Source organism: Epinephelus lanceolatus, chromosome 9, assembly GCF_041903045.1.
Source record: "Epinephelus lanceolatus isolate andai-2023 chromosome 9, ASM4190304v1, whole genome shotgun sequence".
Taxonomy (NCBI): Eukaryota; Metazoa; Chordata; class Actinopteri; order Perciformes; family Serranidae; genus Epinephelus; species Epinephelus lanceolatus.
The window spans coordinates 45,544,469-45,556,472 of NC_135742.1; the positions used below are offsets into that span (position 1 = coordinate 45,544,469).

Below are 12,004 nucleotides of genomic sequence, written 5' to 3' on the forward strand. Positions count from 1 at the left end.
TTCAATTTTGTATAGGTACCCCACTGGTGGTGAAATCTGACACTATCAGTACAATAATCACCAAAGGAGACAAAAATGTATTTCAGGAGTCAGATATAGACAGTCATCAGGTCTTAATGAATATTACTAAGACGCAAGACTTGTCAAGCTGATAAAGGAATGGAAATGTCAAATGCCACTTAAACTTAATATAGGAATTCAGGAGTAAAAGCACCAAACACAACTCGGAACCAAAAAACCCTCTCAGGGCGACCAGCTTGACCATCAATAAATACTGGGGCACCTGTGAAGGTTGAGACTCCTTCCTGCAGGGTACACTGCCAAAGTCTGCTCCAGCCTGGGAATATAACGGCTGTGGAGTTAGCATCTCTGCCAAAACTTTTCTCAATAAATCATTTTGCCTCATTTATCTCTCTGCAATACACTCAAACAAATAAAAGGCAAAAAATAGTATAAGTAAAAAGTATAATAATAATAAAAAAAAAAAAAAAAACTAAAATGAATACTAGTAATACATTAACAATGATGGAAAAAAGGTTACATAAATTAAATTGGTAGAATAAAATGGTTGGTCACTAACATAAATTTGAGACCACAAAGAGTATTCAATCTGAGATAACAGAAATTGTAATTTAAATTCATTTCATTTCATTTCGATTCAATTCAGTTCAGTTCAATTTTATTTGTTAAGCCCAATATTACAAATCACAATTTGCCTCAGAGGGCTTTACAACACATGACATCCCTCTGCCCCTGGGCCCTCACAGGAATAAGGAAAAACTCCCCAAAAACACCCTTTTACATGGGGAAAAAAGCAAAAAAGTTTCTCAGCCTATGTAAAAAATGGTCTCCATGTCCACTAATCTAGCAGGCTCAATCTTCTTTTTTTATCATTTAATGCCTTTATTTAAATCAACAACAAAAAATCATCAGGATATCACAGTAAAGTCACATGACTTATTTCCATTGCGGCCCTGAGGTCTACAGTAGCAAGCAGGCAGGAAAAGGGAATGACATGAATATGCTGCTAATGTCGTATTTTTACACTAATACAACTGATAAAAGACACAACAAGATCAGTGTTCTAGAATCATAAAAGTGAACAAATAAACATAACATGCAACAAAGGTCTCAGACTGTACATGAAGAGGGAATGTTGCCATCAGTGGTTGGCATCTTGACCCCTGGGCCGTAGTGGGGCCCCACAGATGACCCTCCTCAGTCTGATTTATGGTTGGGTGCTTTACACTTTAGATGAGTGTCACTCAGTGGAAATGATCTATTTTTGATAGAAAAAACATGTCGCTTGACACTTGATCTTTGAGTTTTGTTCTGCGATTGTGAAAATCCAGGCCGATACCAATGTTTCAAATTTGGATGAAAGTCAATACTGATGTTCTTATATTGTTGCTTTTTATTTTGTGTGTTTTTTGTTATTTATTTCCAATTTTGTGCCAGGGAAACAAAGACACCTTCATTATATAAAAAAAAGTAACTGTCAATCAGCCATTATTAGGTAAGGTAAGGTAAGGTAAGGTAAAGGCAATTTTTTGTGAAGCCAGCAATGAATAACAAGAAAGAAATCTCGCACACACACACACACACACACACACATACACCATACACAACAAGTAAAAAAACATGTCACATGATGCTGTTGAGGAGTCCAGTGGTGGCAGGGACAAATGATTGTTTGCCCTACACCTCAGCAGAACATATCTGCCGTCTACCAGATGGCAACAGCTTATACTCTGCAAAAAGAGGATGAGCGCAGTCGTCTAAGATAGCCTGTGCCTTCCTTGTGGCTCTGACTCTGTATAAGAGTGAAAGATCTTCCAGAGTAATGTCAGCTATTTTACTGCACATTCTCACAATGTATTCCAGCCTCTTCTTATTTTATACAGTGAGAGACCCAAACCAACAGATAAAAGAAAAGGTTAAAACAGACTCAATAAAACAAGAATAAAATATTTTCATAAAACTATCGACATTAAAACTCCTCAGTTTGCGATAAAAATACATATGCTGGTGGGCCTTTGCACATACCACATTAGTGTTGGCATCAAAAGTGAGTGCATCATCAATTATTGTCCCTAAATACTTGTACTGTTTCACCACCTCAACAGCCTGATCATCAATGAAGGAAGGGGGACAGAGGAAGACTTCCTCCTAAAATCGATCATCATTTCTTTAGTTTTTGAGACATTGATGTTCAGGAAGGAGCATTTACACCAGGCATTAAAATCCTCCAATACAGGGCCATGTTGACAGTCATTATCACTGAGCAGAGAGACTATGACAGAGTCATCCGCAAACTTAAAAATATGTCTGCCCTCATAAATACATTGACACTCGTTAGTGTGTAAAACAAATAAAAGTGGTGAGAGGACACACCCCTGTGGTGAGCCGGTGGAGGATAAAAGGACATCTGATAAAATAGGGTGACAATATTTTGATTTCCAAAAAGGAGGACACTCGGCCCGGCCACGACATAGCCTACTTAAATGATACTCGCAGTTTACTCAAAGATGCCTTATAATTTTAATATATTTAAAAGGTATACAGTACAGGCCAAAAGTTTGGACACACCTTCTCATTCAATGCGTTTTCTTTATTTTCATGACTATTTACATTGTAGATTCTCACTGAAGGCATCAAAACTATGAATGAACACGTGGAGTTATGTACTTAACAAAAAAAGGTGAAATAACTGAAAACATGTTTTATATTCTAGTTTCTTCAAAATAGCCACCCTTTGCTCTGATTACTGCTTTGCACACTCTTGGCATTCTCTCGATGAGCTTCAAGAGGTAGTCACCTGAAATGGTTTTCCAACAGTCTTGAAGAAGTTCCCAGAGGTGTTTAGCACTTGTTGGCCCCTTTGCCTTCACTCTGCGGTCCAGCTCACCCCAAACCATCTCAATTGGGTTCAGGTCCGGTGACTGTGGAGGCCAGGTCATCTGCCGCAGCACTCCATCACTCTCCTTCTTGGTCAAATAGCCCTTACACAGCCTGGAGGTGTGTTTGGGGTCATTGTCCTGTTGAAAAATAAATGATCGTCCAACTAAACGCAAACCGGATGGGATGGCATGTCGCTGCAGGATGCTGTGGTAGCCATGCTGGTTCAGTGTGCCTTCAGTTTTGAATAAATCCCCAACAGTGTCACCAGCAAAACACCCCCACACCATCACACCTCCTCCTCCATGCTTCACAGTGGGAACCAGGCATGTGGAATCCATCCATTCACCTTTTCTGCGTCTCACAATGACACGGCGGTTGGAACCAAAGATCTCAAATTTGGACTCATCAGACCAAAGCACAGATTTCCACTGGTCTAATGTCCATTCCTTGTGTTTCTTGGCCCAAACAAATCTCTTCTGCTTGTTGCCTCTCCTTAGCAGTGGTTTCCTAGCAGCTATTTGACCATGAAGGCCTGATTCGCGCAGTCTCCTCTTAACAGTTGTTCTAGAGATGGGTCTGCTGCTAGAACTCTGTGTGGCATTCATCTGGTCTCTGATCTGAGCTGCTGTTAACTTGCGATTTCTGAGGCTGGTGACTCGGATGAACTTATCCTCAGTAGCAGAGGTGACTCTTGGTCTTCCTTTCCTGGGTCGGTCCTCATGTGTGCCAGTTTCGTTGTAGCGCTTGATGGTTGCCATAATATGAATTTTAACAGTTGTCCAATAGGGCTGTCGGCTGTGTATTAACCTGACTTCTGCACAACACAAGTGATGGTCCCAACCCCATTGATAAAGCAAGAAATTCCACTAATTAACCCTGATAAGGCACACCTGTGAAGTGGAAACCATTTCAGGTGACTACCTCTTGAAGCTCATCGAGAGAATGCCAAGAGTGTGCAAAGCAGTAATCAGAGCAAAGGGTGGCTATTTTGAAGAAACTAGAATATAAAACATGTTTTCAGTTATTTCACCTTTTTTTGTTAAGTACATAACTCCACATGTGTTCATTCATAGTTTTGATGCCTTCAGTGAGAATCTACAATGTAAATAGTCATGAAAATAAAGAAAACGCACTGAATGAGAAGGTGTGTCCAAACTTTTGGCCTGTACTGTATGTATGGATAGAAAATTCAGTTATATTACAAAATAATATCTCTCAAAGACAGAAATTCAGATAGGCCCCAATAGGGGACACATATCACACACTAGAGTGTGGTGATACGACCCCGACGGTACCCGACGGGTCGGGCGGGTTTGGTCAAAAATGTAGCTATAAATTGTATTCGGGCTTGGGTCGGATTCGGTCAGCTTTCAGTGAAAATGTAGTGTAAAAATAAATAAAATCCTATTGTCTGTCCTGTTTATTGCTTGGGCACTGTTATTTACGTGACAACACCTGAACATAACACACACAGACACACATTTGTTTCTACCTCTCCCCTTGCTGGAAGCCTCGGACCTCCAGCTGCCCGCCTCCGCCTTGATTAAACGCTGAAAATAAAATAAAAGAGGGAGACAGGTTTTTCCTATTTTATCTTATTTTGTTTTATTTCTCCTCTCCTCTCACTGGAAGCGTCGGACCTCCCGCTCCCGTCTCAAACACGGAGGTCTCCCTCTATGCTGAGCACCCACGGCGCACACCCAGCCTGTTAAATAGCCTGTAACCGTTACAACTGTGTGACACAAACTCAGTGCTTTGGTTATAAATAATGTCGGGCTCGGTTCGGGTTCGGACAGAAATATGCAGCCCGTGCCGCACTCTAACACACACACAAACACGGAAAACCGGACATTATCATCAGTTTATAAAAAAAACCCGGATGCCCCGGACGGGACGTTAAAAGTGGACATGTCCGGGCAAAAGAGGACATTTGGTCAGCCTATGATAAAACACCATTAACTCTCACTTTCTGGGATGTGTCAGTTAAAAAGTAAATCAACCAACATATAAGGCCTTGGTCAATGTTCATGCTGGTAAGTCGATCAGCTAGAATATGAGGTTGGATACAGTTAAAAGTCGAGGAAAAATCCACAAAAAGCAACTGTGCAAAGTTCTTAACACCATCAAAGTGGCTCTGGACTCAATGAAGTAAGGTGGCCACAGCATCCTCGACACCTCTACCAGGCCTGTAAGCAAATTGGAGTGGGTCCAATAATCCCTGGGTCCCTCCCAAGAGCTCAGCCTTAACTATCTTTTCGAATGCCTTCATAATAAGAGAAGTAAAAGCAACAGGCCGAAAGTCATTGAGAGACTTGGGGGATGTAATCTTAGGCACAGGCACAATTACTGAATTTTTCCAGATGCTAGGAACTTTATGAAGCTGAGGGGACTTCATAAAAATAAAAGAAAATATTTCAGAAAGTGATGCTGCACAATTCTTCAAAAGACAGCCACTAATATTATCAGGGCCAGGACTTTTACTGCCCTGAGTAGTTTAAACACAGAGTCACTGTCAATGTGTACCTTCAGTTCTTGTGGGGGAGCATTTTTAAACACAGACAGTTCAGTGCTAAAATCATAAACAAGTTATTCAGGTCATTCGCCAGCTCGGATTCTGATTTTCCAGCAAAAGAAATAGAGTACTTTTTTTTGTTCATGCCCATAATAGATTTTACACCCTCCCATGCAGGGCGTGAATTTCCACTCTTCAGCAGAGTTTGCACCTTGGTCTTATAAGAGATTTTAGCAATTTTAAGTTCTCTCTTAACTTGCTTCTGCAACTCTCTGCTACGAGTGACATCACCTTGAATAAAACTGATGTTCCTCAGGTTAATGATGTTTTTAAGAGATTTAGACACCCATGGTTTAGTATTGGGAAAGATGTGGATTAATTTCTTCAGGATAATTATGTCCTCACAGAAGTTAATATATGCCGTGACTGTCTCTGTTAGTTCATCCAGATCAGAGCAACTGATCCCAAATCCCAGTCCGTGCACAAGAAACAGTCCTGGAGGCGCTGGATAGATTCCGTTGACCAGACCGGAACTAATCACGCTCAGATTTTGTTTCCTTCAGGACAGGTTTGTAGATGGGAGCCAAATAAACATTATGGTCAGACATGCCTAGAGGAGCTTTGCTAAAACACTGAAGTGCAACTGTTTAATTCTTATTGAGCGACCATTATCAATAATGTTGAGAGTGCCTGACCATAAATCAAGCTTTACTGTACATCATAACAAAATAAATGTCTCAAATCCATGAAAGGTGAGCAGGAAGAACAGGACGAATCAAGCATCCAGCCAAAAGGTCTTATATGAGGTTGTGAGGGTAACCCCAAATAAAACAGTTATTACAAATGGTTCAATAGGCACTGAGACTTTCTGTGAGATTGTATCCAATACCTCCAACCAATAAAATGTACATTGATTTGTGGCAGGAGACCAACAACAAATCTTGATTAAATGGTAATGATAAGGATTCTTTTATTGTATTTGACTGTGCTTTGCAGAGGTGGAAGAGGAGGACTGATTTATTCTCCAATGGTGTTATAAAGACATTAAATGAGATTACATGACTCTGCCATGTCAACAATTAAATAAGGTACCAATGTTAATGACCTGCTGGAGAAGACAGAGGCTGCTTTACACGACCCTTGCCTACATTGCTGTAATCAAACTATCTATCTCCCCAGTGAACAGCATAGACTGTGAGACAATGCCAATGAATGAGAAGAGCCTTGGGGATCTTGGTCAAAGTGGTCCCAAACCCATCCTGCCTTACAGTTCCATGTTCATCTTTGGACAGACCAATCCGTGAGTCACCTTAACCTCCTTTGTCCACTTTTTTACTTCCATGCAAGTCCTCCCACATTCTGTGGAAGTTAGACTAAGTAGTGGTTGGATGTATTAGCTCTTTTATTAATATATAAGCTATCATATCATCATATCAATACCATTAATAACTAGGGGTGTGAAGGTTCCCACTCCTAGACTTGTCCGTCTGCTTGTGTGTGTGTGTGTGTGTGTGTGTGTGTGTGTGTGTGTGTGTGTCCGTCTCTCTTGCTCTGTTTAGACACAACTGAAAAATATGTGAAAGCATAGGGTCCACATTATATATCATAATTCATATCATATCTAATGTAGCCTATATATCAAACATAACAGGGTATCTGTGTGTTTTCCTCCCAGAGTCACTCCCAGCTCAGTTTTCACAGTATCTTTCAGCTTTACACAGATATTCCTGGCCTGGCTTTGAATGTTTTTTTGCTATTTTACTATAATGCTTTTTTTATAGTGACGCTTAATGAGTTTTATACTTCCATTAGATCTGAGTCCCATCCAAACTATATTTTTTTATAAAAATTTTAATTTACAAAAAAAAAATATAATTTTATACACAGTGCTTTTGATTAAACATTTGACTTAACACAAGATATGATGTACTGTATGTGATGATTAAACAGCTTTGTTTCCTTCTAAACTTGATCATTGTTCACAAAAAACCAAAACAGAATCAAAAAAATGTTTCTAGTTGTAAAGCAGTTCCAAGTTATTCAGTCTGCTGGAACTGTATGCCTCCCAGTTTATCGATTCCTTTTATTGATGTCAACATGTTTTTCTGATAGTTGTGCATTGCAAAACAATGACATCAGATTCATCCATCCACACTGCTGGAAGTGTAATGGTGGAGAGGAAGAAACAACCCAAAGTGTGGCTTCATTTCACAAAGAAAGACGACAACAGTACTGTTTGTACTGTCTGTAAAATAAAGTAAGGGTGGAAACAGCAGCAATATGCTAAAACATCTTTCTATGCAACATGGGTTAAATTACAAGAATACTCTGTATCTGACACTTTACACACGAGTGCCACTGCTTCCCAATCAAGCAGCGCATCTCTTACCGAGGGTAAAAAATCTTTAATAATATTAGTTTCGTCCAGGCAGGCTTTGCAGATTTTTTATTTGAGTATGAAAACCTAACTGAAAATAAATGCAGTACATAAATGATCTCATGTATGATCTTTTATCTACTAGTGTTCAGTCTCAGAGATGTTACAGTTACGTTGACACTGTGTAGGCCTACTTTTTTCCCCTCACACAGCAGACTAATCAGGAATCAATAAGGGAAATGATAAAGAATCAGACTTATAAACAGAATCAATACTGGCACTGGTATCAGCAAAATCCTACCAATTCCCATCCCTACCTATGTGTATGTTTATGTTTATGTTTATGTTTATGTTTATGTATGTAAGCAAAGAAATAGTTCAGAGACAGTAGCTGCTGCTACAGCCTAATCTCTGTTCCATCTGTGTCCTCTGCTTGCTGTTTTTCTGCCTCTACCTCCTTGCTTTTGTCTGTCTGTCTGTCCCTGCTTCTCTCTCCTCAGGGTGAGGCGGTTATGTCACTATATTGTGAGTCTGCGATACTTTGAGATGTCCATCCTGGTTGTCATTGCTATGAGCAGTATTGCCTTAGCAGCAGAGGATCCTGTCTGGACGAACGCCCCTCGCAACAATGTGAGAAACCCAAGTGTGAATGAAAAAACAACACTTAGCACGTAAACACATGCACACAAATATTTCATATTCACTACAAAACAAAAAGTGTTTTTGTAATATAATAATTAGATTTTTTAGACAGTACAACACTTACAATCCCAAGCTCCTCTGGATTTGCAAAAGTGTTCTCTCTGACAGAGGTGGGACGGTGTTATCTCTCAGATTCGCCCCCGCAGATTGAGAATCAGTGCTATGTGAATGCTTATATGAATGTGGGATACACTCAGACAGACAGGGCAAGACAAACAAGGAAAACAAAACAATGCAAGGAGTGCAGTTACAAAAACATTAATTAGTTAATTAATTATTTAAAAAATTACAAAAGTAAATAAATGTTTATAATTTGTGGGGGACACTCTACAAGCAATACATGTTATAGGGTCACTCCACAAGCAAGTCTATCCCCAAACATTAAGGATTTAGTGTGTACAGCGTGTCAGTGATAAAGTTGATAAAGTTTACCAAAGGTGTGCATATTTAGTCATGTATGTCCAGCTTTACTTTCATAATGTAATACAAGAGTATTCAAGTCGAATGTAACTTGACATCTCTGCCTTTCACTGAGACACTGGGGGGAAAGGCCTTTCAGCTGACAGCAATACATTTTTTGCAACAATAAATGCAAGACAGTTTCTTTTAATGACATTCAACAACATTAAAGTTTCCAAGTAGACAGAGATGCAGAGTAGGTATGAAATTGATTTCCAAGTTTTAAGAAATAACAAATCATATTTTCTTCACAAAAGGGGGTTACGATTACAACAACACCATAGCATATGCAAAAAAGTACCCCTTTGTCTCTTACACCTCCAATACAAAAAGGACATTTCTGAATGCATGCAGTTTTAAGGAAATATAATATGTTCCATGCAGAATTTTGAATTGCAAGAGTCTGAGCCTCCAGTTGTATGAGCCAGATTGTACATTTGAACAAATCTGTAATCACCCCTCAAGATCAACTTCCTATTTTCTCTTGGTAGAAGGAGTATTGTCTGGAAAAGTGTTTTATCCCGAATCCTTTTCTTGTCAGTGTGAACTTGGCCTGTTAGTCAGTGAAGTTAATTAGCATTTAAATAATGAGAACATAGATACCATAACTTTCCTCATTAATTTTTGCCATGACTGCAGAGGAAAATATGTTTCATGATTTGTTGTCTGTCATTGATTTATCTCTCTTTTGCAGGTGCTGAAATATCTAGACTATGCCTTCACTGGTGTTTTCACTTTTGAAATGGTGATTAAGGTAAGGATTTAGATTAATACACATTTAAAACAGTCTTTTGCTGCACCTTCCTTACTTAGTTAAACTGTAATGACTATGTATTTGACTTAATCACAACTTAGTTGCTGACTCAACATATTTTCTACGTACTGAAAATACTGAAGTGATAAATGAATGAAGGACATTGAGGCAGTCAGTGCCAGGACCTTCCCCCGTTGTGAACACTATGTTGTATTTAGGATATAACATTGCCTTACTGTCCCTTTTTATTCATAATCCACTTTGTTTTCAGGAAAAGTAATGTCCTTCACCTGGTAACACAATAGCGATTAAACCCGTACTTCAGAATAACTCACAACTAATATACTTAATTCCAAAATGATTTGTGAAATGATTAATGTATTAATTAACCAGAACAATATTTAGGATAATCAATAATCACCAAAGATATTATATGATAGACTCACTCATTACAAGCCTAATAACATAGTTCCATATCTAAATGAAATTTATTTGAAATAGATCAAATGTAATGGATATGACACAAAGTAAAACAGCATAAACTAGAATAAAATGAATAAAATTCAAAAACAACGGTATGTTTGGTTTAGATGGTGGACCTTGGCCTGTTGCTCCATCCTGGATCCTACTTCAGAGACCTGTGGAACATTCTGGACTTCATAGTGGTCAGTGGAGCACTGGTGGCTTTTGCATTTTCGTAAGTTCAATAATTCCTTTTAGTTCCTTTTGTCCTTCTTTGTCATGAAATAAGATATCTCCAACAAAGCACAAAAGTAAGGAAATTTGTGTTTGGTAGATTACTTCTTTGTTGTAACAATGCTTCTTGGCAATAAATCTTATACTACTGGAAAGCCTGTTTATTTCCCTTTGACATGGTGCCACATTTCAAAGGAACATGCATTTGTGGGATGAGCAGCAGAGCTGAGTATGTGGGTTGCACCCATGAAATATTTGCCAAATCTTCTCTGCCAATGCCAAACAGCTTTTTTTTTTCTTTTTTCTTTTTTTTTTTTGCTGTTGCTATTGACTCTTAATTTGAGCTTCTGGTACCCCCAGGTGCTGACAATCAGGTGTCTGATTTGCACCTGATTATCAGCACCTGTGAACATGGGCCCTGCTACAATGGTCAGTCGGTGTCTGCTCCAAGAATTGGCATGCCACATTTGACTGATCTGGATAGGGCCCGTGCGATAGGGCAACTTCAAGTTGGTGTTTCGCAAAACCAAGTTGTGGCATTATTTGGAGTGAGCCCTAGTACCATCTAGCGAACCTCTAGCTAGCTAGCTTGTTTTTACCATTACCCATGTTACTGGAAAATTACCGGGACTCAACACCCCTCCACCGCCCTCGGGCTTCTCCTAACCCGGATGCTTATCCTCTGCAGTGGGCCCTATTACTGGGCCCCTACCGGTAAGTTTCGCTACCTGTTGCTCTGCTCCGTGCCTTCTGTTGGTCTTCTCCGCTAATGCTAAGCCATTTCACCGCTGTGGGCTCCGTGTTGGAGCCCCTGTGTGTAAGTCCCTGTGTCTGTGTCCTCTCTACTAACTACTCCTACCTGCTTTCAATAACCTGAACTTAGCACGTTTAGCCCCCGTACTGGCCTTCCTTTTACTCTGTTTTCCAGCCACTATATTCACCATGGCTCCACTCACCTCTCCATCCGTCTGCGTCAACTGCACTGTCCTTGCCGAGAGGGTCACAGAGCTGGAACAACGTATTTCCACACTTTGCAAGATCTGTGAATCCAAACTGCAAATGGACACCATCATCTTCCATTCCACACCACCAGAGTCTGAATCAGCCACCAGTCTTGCCTCTGTTGCTGCCCCTGCCGATAGCACTTCTCCCCTGGTGCATGATGTCACTGCTCCCGATCGGGCAGCTGTTAACCCTGCTATCCCTCCACTGAATTCCAACACCGACCCCACCTGGATCAGGCAGGGGGCTAAGCCCAGGTCCCTGGCCACCTCCACTCCTCGAGAGCCTGCATCTTGGTCCCAGGTCGCTCCTCACAGTAGGAGAGGCAAGCAGCCCCTCACGCACTCCACCACACCACGCAGCTTGACAATAGATTTGATATCCTCGCCCTGCAAGATTTCCCTCCCCTACCAGCAGAACCCCAACCTTCCCCACAGTCCAACAACGCACCATCACTTCAGTCCCCCCTCGGTGCCCTGCTCTCCCCGGAGCTCGCCGCCTCTCCATCCCGCACTTCACACCGGCTCCGCAGTGTTCTCCTCCCTCATTCTCCCCCTGCACTTCTCCACCCGCTCCATCACCACCACCCAGATCTCCATCA

The 12,004-nt window shown here is 40.6% G+C and overlaps 1 protein-coding gene across 7 annotated transcripts in view; it reads left to right on the forward strand.

Annotated features, from left to right (window-relative positions):
• cacna1ba (calcium channel, voltage-dependent, N type, alpha 1B subunit, a) overlaps positions 1–12,004 on the forward strand; it is a 775,969-nt gene that overhangs the window by 425,585 nt on the left and 338,380 nt on the right. For all 7 annotated transcript variants that reach the window (XR_013492059.1, XM_078170996.1, XM_078170991.1 and 4 more), the window contains 4 exons: positions 6,593–6,713; positions 8,291–8,420; positions 9,646–9,705; positions 10,296–10,402. Coding sequence is in view for 6 of the 7 variants with exons in the window: in XM_078170996.1 (XP_078027122.1) it covers positions 6,593–6,713; positions 8,291–8,420; positions 9,646–9,705; positions 10,296–10,402 (418 nt within the window). In the remaining variant the exon portion in view is untranslated. The remainder of the gene's footprint in view (positions 1–6,592; positions 6,714–8,290; positions 8,421–9,645; positions 9,706–10,295; positions 10,403–12,004) is intronic.